Source organism: Apus apus, chromosome 3 (genome assembly GCF_020740795.1).
Source record: "Apus apus isolate bApuApu2 chromosome 3, bApuApu2.pri.cur, whole genome shotgun sequence".
Taxonomy (NCBI): domain Eukaryota; kingdom Metazoa; phylum Chordata; class Aves; order Apodiformes; family Apodidae; genus Apus; species Apus apus.
The window spans coordinates 75,194,553-75,214,690 of NC_067284.1; the positions used below are offsets into that span (position 1 = coordinate 75,194,553).

Genomic DNA, 20,138 nt, shown 5'->3' on the forward strand with positions numbered 1-20,138 from the left:
AGGGTGTGTGAGGAGAAGGTAGAGAAACATTCCCTAAGCATGTTATAGTCATTAAAATAAAACATGTCTTTATGTCAAGTGCTTTAGGTTGGCTATGTCTAAAAAAGCATGCAACAACTTCCAGACATACTGGTCTGTCTGTAGGGAGATTCTCTGGTTATTCTTAAAGCGAAAGAATGAGATTTTTCTCTGCAAGTGCCTGATCAAAAAAAGTTGAATTGCTGTGCTGGAAATGTACCACTTGCTGGGTTTTAACCCCTGACTTATCTTCTAAAGAATCTGCACTGGGCTTTAGTCCTAGTGTGCCAAAAGGACTACCACCATCTATAATGCCAAACCAAAAGTGGGCAGTCAAGACAAGGACAGTGTGGATTCACTTCCAGAAATGTGCATCTAACTATAATGAAGCTGAAAAATTTACCCAGTCATAAAACAGAACCCCCTAAACCACAGAAAACTGAGCTTTTCTCAGTAAATTTAGTGGTGGCATGGAATGTAAAATACTGGTTTTGTGATTATTAAAGCCAGTATGATGTGAAAATTATTATGCTGGAAACAGTTTGAATCTTCTCAAGCAACATGACAACAACAAAAAAATTAGGCACGTTATTCTCCACAAAATTTCCTTACAACATTAACAAGTGTTAAACTGCCCAGCTTTTCCTTCAGAGTGCTGTAATAACTACTACAAATGCCCCACTGGCATTTGACAGGGCTACTAGCTCTAGCTGACAGCCAGTAGCTCCTGGTGTTTGCAGCTACATGTCAGTATTACCAATTTTATCTCCACAGCCAGAAAATGCATTTGAATGACATTACTGCAGAGCAACTGGATGAGTGAAGAGTCTATTCATTCAGATCCCCAGCCTATCCTTCAAAATCTAAGACCTACCAATCCAATGGACACAGGTTTCATTAGTCATGCAATAGGTTCCTTAATGCTACAAGGACTGACACCAGCAGTGGAAACAACTCAATCCAAAAGAAATAACACATTTACTTCATAAAGCCAAGCACTTTTTATATACCAGCCAACAAGGGCAGATTTGCCATTATATATCCTTTACTTTAGAACTTGCTCTTCTCTAAATATTTTCATATGCTTATGATCTATTCATACAAGTTCTTCCTCATTTATCTGAGAGACAGAGGGATTAGTGCCAGATTCCAATCATCAGCAAAGAACAGGAGCCTCCTTAGCTGTACAAATCTGGTAAAGGAGATGCAGACAGTGAAAGGACAAAATGATCACAGCAGCACCCGAAAAGTAACATGCACATGGTGTTGGCTGTGTGAGAAGGGTCCAAGAATGTCAGACAAACCACACATTTGGGATTTCTACCCTTGAAATGAAAGAGAAGCAGTAACAGAGAAGCATAAGTGGAAAAGATCAGGTATTCAGGGTTACTAAACGACCTAGAGGAGTACTTTTTAAAAGAAATAAGTGAAGCACAAATGTCCTCAACTAAATGAGCAAAGTGGGATGAAGTCAGAAGCAGAAGGTAAAAGATATGAAGTCATTATCACTAATAACCAAAGGACCTCTTTTTGAGAGATTGCATAAAAGGCAGTCACTTCAACACCACAGCATGGTGTGGTATCCTAGTACAAATGTTGCCATCGTGATTCTATGCCACACATGGATAAAGTTAAGGAAGACTAGCAAGAAGTGGGCAAGAACATTGAGCCTTCTTTTAATCCTAAAATATATTCTAAATGGCTACAGACTAGATTAAGAAAAGTAAGAAACTTCAGCCTAAACCACTTTTAGTGCCTATTATAGTTTTCACTACAGTCCCACCATCTGAAAATGCTGCTTCCATTTTGATTCAGGTTTTTGGCTGAACCAGTGAGACTCCAAACATTTCAAAAGGTATTCGCACCTTGTCTCTGGCCTCGTTGAGAAGGTCTTCTAACTCCGAGAAGCTGAAACTGGCCACAGTGATGAAATCGCTCATGACGGGAACAAACCTGTCCCCTGATTCCCGCATGCGTCTCTTCTGATAATCCAGTTCCTGAAAGAGAAGTAGTGAGAAATATAAAGATAGGCAATCATTGAAGATTCCCCACTGACAAGGGAGCAGGTAAGCCCATCTATTTCAGTCAGTGAAGAGCCTGCTCTGCTCCCACTACTCATGCATTCATCCAGAGCTGTAACTCTGAGAAACCACTTTCTCACTAAGACAAAGCTTATGCCTTTTCCGCATGAGAGGGAAGGTCAAGGAGGGATGAAGGAAGGTCTTCTTATGGCTCCCTTTATCCTCAAACAACAAACACTCCCAAAAAAGCCATCAACGTGTTGAATTTCTGAAGTAACTTCATAATTTAAGCATCAAGTAAATTAAATGCTGATTTTTCTTTTCTCCTGTGCAAAATGACAATTAATAGAGAACTCACTGTATAGCAAATGAATTTAAAAATCTTAAAAGTGAGTTTCCCTCCATCTTCTTTTCCCGTGGTGACTCAAAAGGCTGTATACTTGGGGATATGTTTACGTGTGTGAACAATCTATATAGTTCCTAGCTCTGCACCTCCTGCGAGTTCTCTGAAAAGCAATAGGTGGGCAGCAAAAAGACATCAAAGTTGGTTCTCCCACTGAAGAATAAGCAGAAAGATGTCAGGTGCAACATTTCCTAGCGGCCTGCTAGCCAGTAAGCATTAGCTTGGATGTCATAAATGTCACAGAGCTATAAACTGGGGCTATTTGATAAGAAGATTAACAGGGAAAAAAAAGACAAGACATAAACCCAGAGGAAACTAAGCTCTATTTGTCCACTACCTACAGAAAGAAAAAATAAATTAAAATTGCAAGATTTTTTTCTTTCTGGCTACAGTTTTTTAGTTTTAAGCCAAAATTATCCATGCTATCTCTTCCCTTGCACCATTAATCATGCTCATGGCACAGGAAGAGCTACATAGCTCCTCAAAATTACTAAGTTAAAGCAAGACTGGCAGTCTCCCATGCCTCTGCTTGGCTTGTGTGCTGTTGACAGTCTCATGGGGACACATGAAATTGTAATCTGTAATTCTCAGTTGAATAATCAGTGGGAATGATAAAGCCTTACTTTCTCTGTAGGGAAAGCAGCATGAAACAGCAGGTCAAGTTACAATCTGACCCTCTGTTCCCTTTAGAAAAAAAAAAGTATTTTTGTGCTGGCTGCAACTCCAGCTACATGCGTGTTTGGTGTTCTCTGTTACTGTTCATCAAAATACTGGTTCACAAAGCTACATGGGTAGATTTATAAGCATCTATACGGAGAAACACCTTGGGATTTGCACCACTCTGCTGCTGAATGCAAAGACTGACTTTGGCCATCAACAATGTAAAGTCAGATGTGATATATCTTCTGGTCTTATTTGAGTTGGAAAGAGAATGAAACCACTACAAGGAAAAACCACAAGGCAGAAAAGTGCCAGGAAAAGCAATGAGCAGGTGGCCAGAGAAAAGTCCACATTAAAGAAGTGCTACTTCTCCTGCTTTATATTGCACCCTCTTCTCCACTGGTTTTCCTAACACATCACAAGGGATGGTCCCAGGAGCACTACTCAGTTACATCAATTTCCAATGAATTGTCTCTATGTTACAATCACGTTGAATTGGACCTTACAAGTACAGGAAATGGCACTTCACATGCTTCTAAAAATTGATCATGTTTTTTTCAGCCATTCTTTCCCATTCTAATTTTTAAGTTAATTTTATCTGAAAGTTGCTCTAGGCCCTCCTCCTTCCCTTTCCCAAGCAGGTAAGTACAACCGTTCTGTCACCTTACTCACTGTCAAAAGCTATGGCATTTGGGACTGTGACTAGAGAGCACTGTTTTTCAAAGTAAAATTAAGATTAGGTGGTCTGCCTTTCAATTTCAAATTCAGTGCTTCCCTGCAGAATAATTCTTCCACAATAAAAAAACCCAAATAAGTAACCAGCATGACTATATAATCAAGACTGACAGTGATGCCACAAAAGAAGAAACTCCTTTGTACCTTCTAGAAATGGTCTATGGTCTAGTAATGGTCTACTATGTCACAACAGCACAACAACAGAAGCTAGCATTGCCCCTGGTGGACTGGGCTGCTGGCTCTCTAGAGAGATGAAATGATTCAGCTGTGGCAGTGGTTTTTAAGCAGTGGTCATGATCTCCTTGTTATGTGAAAAAAGGACTCTGCCAAGCTAATCCAGTTCCTGGTTTAGGGAAGACTAAGAACTGGGAGCATCCGACACAAAAGCAACAGCTGCATTCATGTCTTGAGAAAAGAATAGGTCTCGTTTTTACAAAGAAGCTGCAAGTCCAGGAAGGCAAAGGGTTAGTAGTACCTTTAAGAACATCTGACTGTGAAACTATTTTTAGCTTTCTACTCTTAAGGGGCCTTGAAGAAACTTCTCAGTCACTGGAGCCAAGGCTGTGGTGAGAACACACTGGACTCAAATCAAGAATCACACCTTCCCCTCCTCCCCCTTCCACCTGACAGTGATCTTCTATTATTGCTATAGTGCTGCTTTTTACACACCAGAAAACCACGAATTGAGCAAGCAGACTGGGAGGTGCTGGCAGCCCCAGATGAAAAATACCTGGTTGGGGGGAAGACTGAGGATGGAAGATTGTGATTGAATGGGATGGAGGGGTTGCCCATGGAACCCATACATGGGAAAGAGAAAAATTGGCTGAAAAGGCAAAAGGACAAATAGATCACAGAAAGCAACACTGAAGGAGGCATTCACATTTCAATGGGGGAAACTGTCTGTCCCAGCCAAAACTGGGCCTCTATTTCATGAGCTCCACATCAGCCTTCTCTTTACAGGTGCTTTTAATACCCAAACACTGCGCTCCATGTATGCAGCAGTATCTCTTCCTATTGCTGCGTTCTCCCTTACCTCAAGAATCCAGAAATAAAGTTTGGAAAGTTTGTTTTTTCACTGGAGGATTGCTGGTTAATGACAGCCAGACAGCCTGGGGGTTGCTGACAGGATGAAGATCCCTTCCTCTACACCCAGAGCCAAACCAAGCTCAGGCCAGGTGGAAGGAAAATGAAGTCATCACTCTGTCTCATAGTAGATGACATGGACTGGGTCCTGTGTAAGTTCCCAGTAGACAAGTAATCATTGCACAGAAACCATGAGATATGATTCCCATCAACTGGTCACTTTGCCAGCAGTCCCAGGTCACAATACTCCCCATCTGGAATGCTACACTAGCATTAAACTGATGAGCTGAAAAAAGAAGTGGAATATCCTGAAGACAGAGAGACACTGAAGTGTGGCTAATAAAACCCTGTTTGAAAGGACAAAGAATAGCTACAAATGGCAAGGAGGACCTTCCTGAGTTCCAAAGACTGCCTTATCTCTCAGCACTACCTTTGCCTTCCTATATCCAACAGGCAAGAGATGACAGCACCTGAATATATTATTTTACAACTATACTTACAGGAAGAGAGAATAAAGTTCTTAGGGACAAAATATGTTTATCTGTGCAGATGATGGGACACATTAAGGGGCAGAGACTAACAGAGTGACATTAGCCTTTAATCTTTTACTTATTCAGCTGCTGTGCAAACACTAACTTGATGTTCCTCACATCAGCCCTTGTGAGAGGTAGGTATTTATAGCTGCCATTTCAAGAGAGGGGGAAAATGCATGGGGTTGTTCAAAGACACACACATATGTTAATGGAATAAGCAAGTGGCAAATACGATAGTTCCTACCTCCTGCTGCCAAACATGATGTCCTGCCCTCACAAAGGCTGGAATCCTTCCCCAGGAACAAAACCAACACATCAACTAAAAGAAGACTTCCAGATAGGGGAACCACAGCTGACACATGAAGTTGTGACTCCAGGGAGCATTTAGACCCATCCCTCATCTTTAACTCTTATAATTCAGTACACGCAACTGCATCAATCCACCACCTGTACTGTTCTCTGTTGAGACGGAAGGCTCTGCACTACCTAAGTGCAAACTGAACAGAGGTAACCTAAGTCCAGCTTAGAAGGCTTTCATTAATTGCAGGGAAAAATGCTATTGTTGCTTTGCTTGCCAGCTCAGGTCCCTCATCTTTAACTAGTTTGTCTTTTCCTTCACCTTCCGAGGAGTGCTTAGAATAGGTTAGGCTTGCATTTAAAAGTCCACTATCTGTTTATTGCTACTCCAAGACCTACGTGAAACACTTGCTCAGCAGCCAGCCAGTCCTCAATAAGAAAGAGAAATAATTATATTTTTTCTTTCAGTGCATGCCATTTATCAAACTGTCCTTTTTCTTTCCAGGCTGAGATCAAACAAGCTTTTCATTAGGCTTAAGTCTGCTAAGATCATCAGCATGAGCTCCACATCAGAAGCTTTTATTTGTGTTTTCTTGGTTAATTCATTCTGGAATGGAATGGGAAGGAACGGAAAAAGAAAACCACTTCCTCTTATCATAAAATATATAGTGCCCTGATTCTAAGCAAGATATTTTAAGTATGGTGCTTTAGAAACCTTCAGATACTCACAGCTTCAACAGCTTTCAATCCAGTCTTTATGTTGTTGACTTCCTTCTCCAGCTCTACCAGGCTGCACAGGAGACAGACACAGAGCAGATAAAACAAAAAGAGCAGTGTTACACAGGAGTACAGGAACTGTGCAGCAGAACAGACCATGGGACCATCAAGTCTGGTATCCGGCCTAAGGCATCAGCCATGCCAGATGATTAGAAATGAGGGGAGAAGGGTCTATCAATGCCCTGTGCTGCTTTTTGTATGAGATGTAAGGTGAGGCAGACTCTTCTCGCCTGTGATCACACTGAAGATCAGGATTTTCCTGGAAAAAAGAGGGGGTTGCCCTCAGAACATCTGCCCTGTGAGCTGAGCCTGACCCTCCAGTGAGGAGCGTGTGTCACAAGGCCAGCTTGCAATAATTGCCTGATACATAAGCAAGGACCTCAGCTCCAGCACACCTGTGCTCAGGTTATCTCTACATCTGATTCTCGAACCACTTCACTACTAAATGCCATTAACAGCACATTTACATGTGATTTTTGTCTTCCTCACAGTCCAAACATTGTTTTTCCCATCTGCCTTTCTACCATATGGTAGTCCTTCCAAAGGTAGTCCTTACATTGTAACTGAGCATATAACCCTACTGCTCATGTTAATACATGTTTTCATATACACAGGTGTTGTGCTGAATTTCTGCTCATCATATACAAACTAGATTTTTTGTCTAGGACTTGTATGAAAAAATGACTTTTCATTTCCAGGTAACTAGTTAGTATCTATTTGGGTGCCAACAGGTATCTCCTCTGGATATTTGGTGAATAGTAGTTTACACCTCAAAAACACCACTAAAGCCTTAAAAAATGCCTTTAAAGTGTGAACTCACATTTATTTTTTACTTGTCTTTCATTAGCTGGAGTAGTTCCTTATACAAAGAATTGTAGCTGGGCAAATAATAAGCAAAGGTATTTTTAGCAGTGCTCTGGAAAGAAAAAAATGCTAGTACATCAGGGGATGGCTTGTGTATTCATTTTCCACAAACACCTACAGAAATTAAAAAAAAACAAAAACCCCAAACCAAAACACTGACATTTCTGTAGGAAAATATGATACTTTCCACATTTCTGTGCAAGAATAATTTGTGCCAAAGTTTGGGTTATCTTCCTGAAAAGGCCTTACAATATTCTTTTTGCTTAATTAACTTGGCCTTAGAAACAAACCTTCAATTATCCTGAAAAAATAGCATGTGACTTAGATCAACAAGCACAGAATATGGTAAGTGAATTACAAACAACAACCAGTCCAGTTACAGTGTCTGATTCAGAAATAATGTAGATACAGGCGTATCTGAGTAAAGCTGTCAATTTAGTTATCTGCAAACATCTTTAGATCAAAATTCTCTGTTGATGTAAATCTGAATAACATCAAGGATGTGGAGCAAAGGCATTTCAGCTGAAAGGGTGGCCGTGAGCTTAGAAGACAGCAGTGAAAATGCTAATTATCATTATGTTTTCAGAAATCATTGGGAACTCCAGCTTTGGGAACAAGGAAGAGCACTGGACTTACTTGACTTTTGCTGCTTCTGGAAGATGCTGCAACTCGGACTGAATATCTAGGATATCTGGATAATTCTTTTCAAAGATCATAATTAAGTAGTGCAACAGTGTAATGTTCCTAAAAAAAAAAAAAATAATGAAGACGGTGGTGAGAAGGAAAATGATGATGAGAGGATTGTGACAATTCAGTCAAAAATATTTGGGTAGGACGTGCTTAAATGAACAAAGCAAAAAATATATCAACAGTTAGTAGCTCTGGTTTTGAGATAAAAGTATCACAGACTGAAATGAATTAGCCCTTTATAAACCATCCTTCCTAAAACCTCAAGCAATATATTGTGCCTTGATTTATTCTGGAAGTACCAGCATGCTTCCATCCATCTATGCAGATGGTGTGACAGAAAAGAAAATTGTGTAACACAATATACTATTTGTCCTCAGATACTTCAGAGAATAAACAAGTAATAGTACGAAAGTAATAGTAACTCGTAAGTGAGAATAAGTTGTTATCAGAGGTAATGAGGAAAAAAACCCAAGAATTAACTCAGAAGCGGAAAAGGTTCTTGAAGATTGAAGAAGCTGCAAAGGAAACTCCTATATTAATGAACCAGTTATACTGACAAAGAGTGCTCAGTCTCACTACTACAAAAGCCATGGCAGCTCAAGTAGGAGTTGATAGAAATGAGACGTATGAGATGCAGGAGAGAGTTTATGAAAATATGTAAACTAAATGATGAATTTTGCATCAGTGAATTTTGCATGTAGAGAGAACAGCCAACCATAACAGCTACTTGAGGTGCATGTTAAGTGGTTAATTGACAGGCAAGACAGCGGATGACCACTGCTTCACACAGACTAGAGCCTGGGAGCTGGGAACTAGTGAGAGAACAGAAACTGCACCAGACATTTAATATATGGAAGTTCCATAGGAAGTTCCACCTTCCCAAAAGCTGCTTTTTTCCTTAACTGCTCTCAGTATAACCAGGCTCAGTCTCTCTGAGCTATGTCTTGTGGTTCCATTACTGGTGTAGGTAGAGAGCCAGTTTATGGCAGTCCTGCATCAAAAACATATGCCATCTTTCACAGGAGACATAAAACTGTGGTCAGATTTTTTCGTGTTTTCTTTTTTTTTTTTTGCAAAATCAGGGTCATAAAACTTTGGTAAAGGGCAAATTCCATAGAAATCCTCCTCCCCTCCAAACTTATTTCAGTTATTTGTGAAATACTACGTTTTGTCATCTTTGTATAGTGTTGCAGAAACACAATCCAACAACAGATGTGCATTATCCAAAGAAACAGTAGAATTTGAGTGCTGTGCTAATAGCTGGTCTTAACAGCTGAAGGATCTTTAAGAGTGAAAAACACTACTTAAATGCCAAATAAGACATTATTCTAAATGGTCTGCAGAGCTAAAACTAAACAAAATCCACTTTCATTAATATGATAAAAGATACAGCAGCAGAGTAATCAACTCATTTACAGACTTCTAGCCTACCTGTCTATGCTGGACTTGGTGTCTGCAATTTTATTCAGGCTGGAGACTTTGAAGCCATATGCACTTCCCCTTTGTCCCTTGTTCATATAATTCCCAAAGGCCAGAACCACCTCCAGGAGTTGCCTCAAACGTTTGCTCCGGATAAGTTCTCTGGATGCCAGAAGAATGGCTTGAAAGGAGGAAAAAAAAAAAAAAAAAATAAAAAAAAAAAATTAGCAAGTTATTGCATAGTGGATGTTTATAACATGCTTGGGCCCATAATGTGAAGTACCTTAAAATGCCACCCTGTCTACTGCCCAGCAAATGTTGCAAGACAGTCTGTGTGTACTGTCTTTTCTGCACCCACATGCCCAGAACCAGGACAACTGAAAGGAAGAAGCACTACATCTAGCCTGCAGGATGCTCCTCTGAACCCAGAAGCAAGGCTGTTCTCCTGGACCTTATACTCTAAAAACATTGCCAGTGAGAACGAGGGCAAGGCCTGAGCTCCTCTGAAAATGCAGAGTGGAATACACTCACATCTTCTCTTTGACAACCACAGATGTGGCTCAGAAGCCATACATCCTCCCTCCTTTTAAGTTACACATTCCCAGAATACCACAGTCCTGAGGCATCTATCCTAACCACACCATGGGCAGGGATGGTGCAAGGACTTGGGGGTGAGAAGGGAAGGCTGACCTGCATAGAAAGGCCACAAAAGCTTTTGGCAGCTCAGCACAGCCTGGTAGCACACTGTCACATCTGTCAGGTCATATTTACAGTGTAACAATCATGACACTGCCTTTATTAAGTCAAAGGGTGCAAGAAAAGCATCAGGTAAAATTAATTTCTTAGCACATGACATCCCTTGGATTCGCTGGCTATACAACCTCAGCACACATGTAATAGCATCTCCCTTGAAGACAAGCCTCTCTTGACCTTCCCTGCCCCTTCACTTAGCTCTTGGCAAAAGCCCTAACCATACCTTCCACTTTTGGCTTTGCTTCTGCCAGCCTCTCTGGAAACTTCTTCTTAAAGAATAATGCTTGCAGCCGCTGCTGGTAGTGGTCAATCCTGCATGAAGGGTAGAGGAAAGCCAATACTTGAAATGTATTTTGAAGCTCAAACCTAGTATTCTGCCTCCACAATCTAATGGCGGGATGTCGAGTCCCACAAGGCCTATGCATGGGATTACTGACATAGTTCAAACACCTAACACTACACAATCAACCTTGTTATACAATGGAGGACCTCAAGGCATGTTTTGATCGCAACTGAAAAGGAGCTGGAAGAACTCCCATTACTCTCCAAATATGAGAGTCACAGAAGATGCCAGCTGCATCTTAATTAGCAGAACAAGATGTTAATCCTCATTGGGGTGTAGCAAAGTTGGAACAACAAAGGTCAGAGGATGAGGAGATGTGATAGCTGAATGGAAAAAGGGGTCTATATAAAATCCTGACCTCTGGCTATACTACATATGATAGGTGGTTCTAAATTCCTTTTTGTGTGAACAAGCTTAGGCAGAGGAAGTAGATTTCTCCTTGTTATCAGGGGACTGGTTCTTACATGACAGCACGCAGAGTTATTACAATCAATAAAATGTTTGTGTTGTGAATGGAAACATTTGTAACATTTGTCGGCTTCTGGCAAACACAGGGTATAAGGTTGGCCCACAATCTCTTGCACATTCTCCCTCAGTGCCAGATGATCCATTTTCAGTAACAGTTACAGCTGCTTGCAAGAAGCCCACAGTGCACTTTCCCATAATGTATCCAACAGACCTGCTCATTTCAAAGAGGAAACGATCTGCCCGGGCCATGCGTTCAATTTCATGTTTATGCTCCTCCAACAGGTCGGTATCACTCTTTTCAGGAACAAACTTCAGCAGCTAGAGTGGCAGACACAAACCAAACACTGAGATGAGAGATCCAGGGAGAAGGAGAGAGGGACAGAGAGGCACAAACAAACCCTGATGGAGAAAGAGAGGGGCCTCAGATTTCTCTGCTACCATGGGGAAGCATTATGTTGACTCAGCCATGTGACTATAACTTCCAAAAAGTGCAGCTGTGGCTACAAAACTGACCTTTTTTAAACCTTTGCTTGCTGTTCTGTCTTTATCCCTCACTGACCTCATTAGATGAATTTTTAATTCTATGGGGAATTTCCCATTTCTCAACCCTAAAGGCCAAGTGCTACTGAAACTTACCCAAAGGGAAGTACAGAAAGAACTTTGATTCCCACAGCATTATTTGGAGCTTAGATTGGTGCAAACAAGAGCAGGATGTGTCCCACTCAGTGTTATGTATCCATCATGCCTATCCTAGGGTGCACACAAAGCCTCATCTATCTCTCTCCTGGATCTGCCCTGCTCTGCTGAAACAATAAACAATAACCAAGCAACTGGATGTATGTTCGACACTGGCTGCCATTCATACGCTGACCTTAAAAGCTCATACTTTGACAGATTTTTGACATATCTGGTAGTAGTTGTGCTTTAGTGTGGTTATAAATATTTCCATGCACACAGCCTCAGCACACACCCACAGAAACTCCTCACAAGGCATATTAAGCTCTTTACTTGTTACCGCTTTTTGATATTTTATCTCAGTCCTCAATAACACAGTATTCAAAGATGTGGAGCATCAGAAGCTTGTAGTGACTTCTAGAGCAGCTGTGAGCATTCAGATAACATGACATGTAGGCTATAAATTTCCAAAATGAAAAAGCTTTTTTGTACATTATTAAATACTGTGACTGCACACAAAGAAGGAATCCCATTTGTCAGGCAGCTCAGAATGAAAACACTTTTTGAACTCCTAAGAAACTATTATTTACATCTTTGGTCAAAGCACCATCTTTCACTCTATAAAAGGGGGAAACTGGGAAATGGTGGTTTAATTGTTGGGTTTTTTCTCACAAGCTATGCAGTGAACCAGCTGCAGGGGACAGAGGTCCTTGAATCCCTTTCTAACATTCTAGTTATCATGTATATTTTGCATAAATAAGATAAACTTGTTATGAAATCAACCCGATACAAACAGAGTTACATAAGGGAGGTATATTGGACAACACTGAGAAAAACACTTTTCTTATTCTCTCATATGCAGCTCCACTCTCATGATAGAGCCAAGTTCAGACCTGCAGACAGACCAACAAAGCCAGTACATATACCTACTTGCTTTAGGTGAAAAAAGGCAATAAAGGACTTAAGAATAAAATATATCTGACTGTAATTTTTCTCACCTGCTCAAGCATATCTTTTGCTAGGTCTTCTTGTTCGTCCATCTTCAAGATTGCTTGTCTGATTTCTTCATTAGACAGCTTCAGCCTTTCAACAGTATCAACATTGTATCATTAGTGCAAAACTTAAGTGACTCTGACAATTCATAAAGTAGGAAGCCTGAAAAGCTGCACTAAAAAGGCACAAAAGAACCATAGCAGGCTTCACTATGAAGCTACTATTCTAGAGTGGTAAGATAAACAAATCAGTTCCAAAGGCAGAGATTTTCTATAAGAGCTAATCAAACACTTCTCAAAAATTAGATGATGATTAAGAACAATCAGGTACTCATAGCTCAAAAGTGCTTCCATCTTCCCTCCCTCATCAGGTTCTTTTGCTATAGCAAATCCCCTCAAATCTATGTGACTTTTAAGTGACAGTGAGCCCATGCAACAGCCCAGCTTGCGAATGTTAAAGGATCTCCCACAGTAATAAGTAATGGGACTGATCTTTCCCTTCTCACAGAGAAAAGTGTTTCTTGTAAAAAGACTAGTTATGCTAGGTAAGTTCACTCTGTCAGCAGTCACAGCTGAAGGACTTGACAGCATCTACATATCTATGTCTCATATCCAATATGAAACAAGCTCTGAAAACAGGAGCTCATTAATATTTTCTGAGGTATGAAAATTACACTCTCCTTCCTACCTATTCCTGCCCATCTGCATGCAATGAGTACAGGTCATCTGGTATAAAAAAACACAGAATCAATAAAAAAAAACTCCTCAAGGTCTCTACTTGAAATCCAGGGCAGACCAGAAGGAGTCAACATTTGTGATTACTGGGAGCTGGTTTGATGGATTATATGAAATGAACTTGGTGGTTCTCAGTGCAGATGCTAACGAACAAATGCACAAGTGATAAATTCTACCCCACCACCCCCAACCCATGACACCCTCATCAGTCATTTCAGGAAAGCAGGGGAAGACCAAATGAACCATAAAGGAAGGCTATTCACAAAAGAAATCTCAAATTTGGGACTCAAACAGGAAATTGTGAAAAAAAATATTTGAGGAGTGAAGTCTCCAGGCTTCATGAACTTTTTTTCAATCAATATAATTAATTAACAGCAGAAAGAGAAAATGCAAATGTAAATCAGGGACAGGCTGATGCATGAGACAGAATGTTTTTGTCTTCAGCACTAAGAAATTCCATGTTGAAATGTCACATTGCTTTTGCCATTTGGATAGAATCATATTTTTGGAGCTAGGTAAAAGCAAAAGAAAGTTTTATTTTTACAGACAGGAAATATTACTGATCTAAGACAAAATTTTTAATATTTCCCAATATAACCAACAGCTGGAAACTAAAATATGAATCAGCAGACATACAAAAGCTTTTCAATATTACACCTCTGAACTAATTGCTCTCACTCTGTACCTACCTGGTCCTTGTGTCTGCTTTTGACAAGGAGGACAAACTGATACCATCTAAGAGAAGACTACTGAATTTCCAGAAATGCTACGCATTTGGGCCACACTTGGATGACATAGAAGGTTTAGAAGTTTTACAAAGAAAAGGCTGGAAACTTTTTACTTTAGGTCATCAGTTTGACTTAGGATCAAAACAACAAACCTCAGTATATGGCATTCTGCATAAAGCTCTGCAGTCTCAATCAGAAAATGGAAGGGTTTTTCTTTTGGCTTTAATAATAATGAATTGTAAAGTCCATGATTGTGTGACCTTGAATTGATCAATCCTTGTGCTCACATAAGGGTGGAGAAGCATTATCTGCCAGTCTGGCCCTGGCTCCTAACAGAAACATATACACATGCCCAGACAATTTGGTGCCTACAGCTTTTAAAGTGCTACATTTTGTTAGTTGTTTTTTCTTTTAGAAAGCACCTTTACATTTTCCAGAATTTGGAGTGTGCAGATTAGCTGTGTCTTGTGACACAGGCACATGGCCTGCCAGGAGGGATGCAATAAACCAACCCATGAACAGGAGTGTTTGGGGTTGGTGGGTTTTTTTTGTCACTGCTTTCTGAAGATAAAAAGAATGACAGCAAGTTTTGTGTTTTTTCCATGCAAATAACTCGAGCAGTTACCACACTGACCACCCCATTGTGTGTATTTGGGGATGCAGTAAACAGAGCCAAATAGACAGGTTTGAGGTATGCCAATACAACATGTATAGGACATGTTCTTGATGATCGTGCTGTTCTGTCCAGGGGCCTGAGGACTCTGGACTCCAATCTCCTCTGTTTGCTGCCATTCATCAGCACTAAATACACTTGAAAACATCATCTGTTCAAAACTAATTGAGAGCCCCAAGGACAGACAGATCTACAAGCACTGTGATTTCTTGGATGATTCTGTCCCCTGCCATCAGCCCAAAACCATCTGGCTTGAATGGTGTAGCCCACAGTAGAGAGATGCAGAAAGCCTGCCAGCCCCCTGCCAAGAAGCAGTCTGACTTAGTCACTTGCAGGACTGTAAAAGGGTCACTGTGCCTGCAGGTGTGCATCCTAGACTATTACCAATCCCATCAGAAGTACAGAAGAATTTAGGGCAAAACACTTCCAAAGTGGGCTTGTTCCTCTCCTTGGGTAGGATGCATTTCAAGAGCTCTAAGAATCAACTGCACAAAACAGGGATCCTCCCATCTAAAAACTGGCTGAATAACTGGCCAAAAATTGTTAATAAAGTGATTCTTCTTGTATTTTCAGAACTCATGCCCAGCCATGCAGTAGATCTTAAAGATGGCCAGCAGTAATGTGAAACAGATGTGCTGCTTTTAAACAGAAACAGGTGAACTGATTAAAGAGGAACCTAAAGCAGATGCATAAAATCTTTCCATTTAGAGCTGAATAGAGGCATCCCTCAGAGCCTAAAACTTATATAGGACAGACAGCAAATTAAAGGGGAATTATGGCCTAAAAACTTACACTACAGAATTTTCAATATCTATTGGAAGGTCTGACACGAGTTTCTGACAAGCTTTGCAGATCCAAGCACTCTTCCTCTAGCTGCTGGAGACAGCTCAATTCGAAGAGTGTACAATTCAAGCTGTGTTGTCTTTGCCTTATGCTTCACCAAATCATGGATCCTGACATTAGAACTCAGGACGGGAGTGTGACCAGAAGAAAACAGAGTGCCCCATTCCTCAGCTGCAGCACATTCATTCATAACACAGATGTTGACTGGTTTTGTTCAACAGCAGCCTGACACCAGCCACACGAGGACGGAAAAGGATCTTTACAGAGAATACTCCCTCCTTCTTCCCTCACCCATACATCTGGTGGCAGCATACGGAAGTCCAACTGCCTGAGTCATCTTCAAGCAATGTTAAAGCTCAACAAGTACCAAATAACTTCTGATATGGTACTTAGCCTGCCTCCCTCTGTCCCCTCCGGCTTCATAAATAATCTCTATTGACTCTGCTGAGCAATTCATCACTGATCTCCCCAGGACACCTCGGCTGATTTAACACCAGCCTCACTTGCAGACTTCAAGTGGTTTATTGTTTCATCCTCTTGGAGAAAGCCGGCAGCCTGACTCTGAACATGCCTGGGAGACATGTTGCAGTTTTACATCAGCTTCCCTCACAGACATCCATTTCTTGCTCATTTTTCCTCCTTAAATATATCCATTGATTTAACTCACAGGAACCTCCCCCTTACATTCCTCCCTCCCATGGATCAAAGCAGAATACTTGTCACTCATTAACGATCTCCCCCTCAGAAGAAAAACTGAGTTACTTCATGGGCTTTTTCCTTGGATCTTGCTTTGCTTTTGAGAAAGAAGCACACTTGCCTACTGCCAGAGAATCCAGGATTTTATTGCAGCTACATTAAGCTCCTGTACCACAGGGATCACATTCCCACTTCTCCTTTTATGTTGGAAAAGGGGACTAATTATCGTGTATCAAAGCCTTTTGCTACTTCAGAATGAACTGAACCACAGTAGTAGCTGTGATGGTGAGAGGTCCTGGCTGATATTTAGCTGCATCCTAAGACCAGTTTGTATAGTTCAACCAAATTGTAGCTTTCACTGACTGCAGACCCCTCCATCTCCACAACTTATTTCACACAAGCTACTAGTCAATTCACTCCCAAACTTTGTGGCTGGGACATAACCTTTCTTTAACTCCTGAGCTCTCCTAAGGCTCTGTACAAGTGCCAAACTGCAAGCTGTTAAATAGCTACATTTTGGGAATACTCATTATCACTATCCTATAAAGGCAAGAAAAGCAGATGTCTCCCTGCTCTCAGAAATAGCATTCAGGAGGCAGTCTGGTCTAGCTGCACATTCACCCAGAAGACAGAAAGATGCAGCCACTTATTTCACATCCTCTTACCTCAGCTGCCAAGTCACCAGTGAAGAAGACAGTGCCTTAACCTTTTGGAAACAATAGTTGGGATATTGTATCAGGTACATTTTACACCATTATATCAATATATTGGAAAAAATCCACCAGTACCTTCTCAGCACTTCACTGTGAAAGTGTTCTGCCAAGTGCATGAAGAACCAGACTTTTCCTCCTTCAGCAAAAGCTCATGAGTGACTTTGCATAAAAATACTACTGATCTACTACCAAGTAGGATCTGGGGGTAGCTGTCTTTCTAAGCCAAGCAGAGCAAAGCAAGGTCAAACTTGGGAATCTCCAATTACAATGACATAGTAATGAGGAAGTGGTTCTTAGCTGTGATCTAAGGATGGCACTGACTGACATACTCAGTTTAACCTTGGAATTTATCATACTCAGAATAACAGGCAAAACCATTTAACTTAACAAGGAACCCAGGAGGCACTGTTTGTTGTCTAGTGCTTTTCACACGGCACAGTGAGTAACTTAACTGCTGAGCCCAATGAGCTGTTTCTGTATCAAGATAGGATCTGTACCCCAAAATATCACACTGCTTGGAATCTCCCTTGAAACAAGGATGAACACTACATTCTCACATGGCAGAGAGGTGCACAGGGACTGGTGCACAGCAGAGGCACTGCACAGAACCTGACATGGCTGAATAGCTTGTCGTGATTTGTCAGGGTTTAGAAGCACTGAGGAGGCACAGCTATGTAAGATAAATATTTGGTTTCTTTAGTATTCTGGTTGGAAATGCTGCAAAGTCAATTTTCTTCTCCCTTATTGATAGACATTTGAACTGACAATCAAAAAAGCCCCAAACATTTGGTAAAGGTACATCCTAGTATCTGTCTATTGTCATATTCACATTTAAAACTATTTTTGTGTAGTCAGATTATGCCTTCTGCTACTACTGGTTTTATTACATTGTGCTAGCAATCCTACTGTTTCCAGCCTCTTCAGGGGGTTACTGCTGACTAGCTGGGCCACAGAAATAGCAAAAACATCTCAGAAGAACACTGACATAATGGCTTTGCTGGAATGTACACCAAAAAGTTCCCTAGGTATACATTCAGCCTTCTGAGAGACATGTCTCAGAACTGGACCTCTCCAGAGCATTTCACAGAGCAAGACAGTAAGAGAGACACGTCTTGGGCATGTTCTGTGAGGACGATTTAATGCTTTTCAAGAACATTTAAAGACATGGTACAACAAAAACACTAGAGCAATGAAAATACTACCCATTACTTAAGCAATGGAGGCAGGGAGAAGCTGCATTGGTGAGGGAGGTCAGAGTAATTTCCAGCTGGTAGTTGAAAGCAGGGAAACACAGGGGTCTGGGATGACTCTTCCAGACCACACAAATCTGACAGTAAATGTCCAGCCTCGTGGAAACTGAAGACATCAAGATATTCATGAGGGATAGCAGTTTTCCATTGTGACAGAAATAACTGTATGTTGGAAACACCATTAAGAAAGCCAGATTTAAAACTAGTGGGTGCCTGAACTCACCACAGACAGATGGTTCCATGTTCTGGTTGAATTATGACCTAATGGAAATACTGTGAGATAAACTGATCTTGTGCCTCTTCAGACCTTTACATTTGGCCTATGAGACAGAGATTCATTCTGGATCCATCAGGCTCCATTAAACAAGGACAATTATAGCCTTCCACTGTAGGAAAATTGAAAGTGCAGCTATCAAGTAGTTGAAATAGAGCACTTGTTTTATATGAAAATAGAGATGAGAATGGGGAGGAAGGCTTACAAATCTGTTAACTATCAGCAACAATCGGCTAGCAATTTAATTTTCATCTCTTGTCAGTCTACCATGCTCCAGTTTCTCTGCGAAAGAAAGCAAGAGACCTCTGTTTCTCACTCGAGCTAGGTTTTGGCTTGTTGGACCATATGAAATATGAGCTCTGCCTGACCCCTTCTAACACAGTGTTAGTAAAACAAAAACATTTGAGTAGTGGAGGGAAAGAAAACCCAACCCATGCAGCTATTTTACTTTAAAGGACACGACAGTTTAGTGTAAACAAAGGGGGAATAAACTACAGGGATATATGCACAGTAAGAGTCTATTGGAAACAGCTGTTGGCAGATCCTGTGGCAACCTGAAAGCTGGGGCTGCAGCTCAGGGCTGCACAAACTCTCTTTGTTTGTCACCAATTTTAAATCCCCTCTCATTGCATGTGTGTGCACACCCACATGCCCACATGTATAAGGTGCTCTGCAGGAGCAGCAAGGGCATGGCAGCAGCCAGGGACAATTTGGCTGGGAGTGTCTCTCCTTCAGGGTTTAGCCTAAAGGAGGAAGAAGTAGGGTAATGAAAAAAAACTGCAAAGGGGTCATAAAAACCTTTCCATTATTGTCTGCAGCCAATCCTCCCAATTGCTGTCATTAATAATAGAACCATATAAGCACAAAGAGCAGGAAAAGGCCTGCATGTAGAGGTGCCATTTTAGTCCCACAGATTTTTGCTTTTCTACTTGCCTTTAAAAGGGAAGTTTGGGGAGAAATTGCAATCCTGGGCCAAGCAAGATATTTCTGATGCCCTGGGTGTAACACTATCAGTTACAAACATCATATGATCTAAGGCAGTGATAGCCCTGGTGACTGGTGTTTCCCATAATTCAGCACAGCTAAGTTAACAGGGCACAATGCAAACTGGCAGGCTCCTTACCAACAGCAAGCTCAGTCTCCAAATCTCTATCATCGATGTTAGGCCTGCTAACAATAAGATCAGGATATGTGCTAGCAGTGAAGTTGGCAGTTACAAAACACAGCTTTTCACCTCTGGTTTGAGTCCAGACGAGCAAGCTGAGGTAGACTGGCTTCTGGCAAACTGGGAGTGAACCCTGTGTACCCTGAAGTGCAAGGTTCAGGCATGATTGCCACTTTACTGGAGGCAGCAGAAAGGAAGACAAACCACAGAGGCTATCCTTTCTTTCCCTCACTGTTTAGAAAATTCCTCTCAGGTAAGAATGGGCCTGACTTGCATGGCAGAAGTGGTGACTGGTGAAGAACAGGTACTGCTGTCAGTCACACTGTGTTT

General features: G+C 41.1%; 1 protein-coding gene across 2 annotated transcripts in view; it reads right to left on the minus strand.

Annotated features, from left to right (window-relative positions):
- The window catches only part of DAAM2 (dishevelled associated activator of morphogenesis 2), a 180,332-nt gene that overhangs the window by 14,895 nt on the left and 145,299 nt on the right, over positions 1–20,138 (minus strand). For both annotated transcript variants that reach the window (XM_051613201.1, XM_051613200.1), the window contains 7 exons: positions 12,738–12,822; positions 11,276–11,382; positions 10,477–10,565; positions 9,513–9,681; positions 8,028–8,135; positions 6,480–6,540; positions 1,884–2,015 (listed from right to left, as the gene is read on the minus strand). In XM_051613201.1, the coding sequence (XP_051469161.1) occupies positions 1,884–2,015; positions 6,480–6,540; positions 8,028–8,135; positions 9,513–9,681; positions 10,477–10,565; positions 11,276–11,382; positions 12,738–12,822 (751 nt within the window). The remainder of the gene's footprint in view (positions 1–1,883; positions 2,016–6,479; positions 6,541–8,027; positions 8,136–9,512; positions 9,682–10,476; positions 10,566–11,275; positions 11,383–12,737; positions 12,823–20,138) is intronic.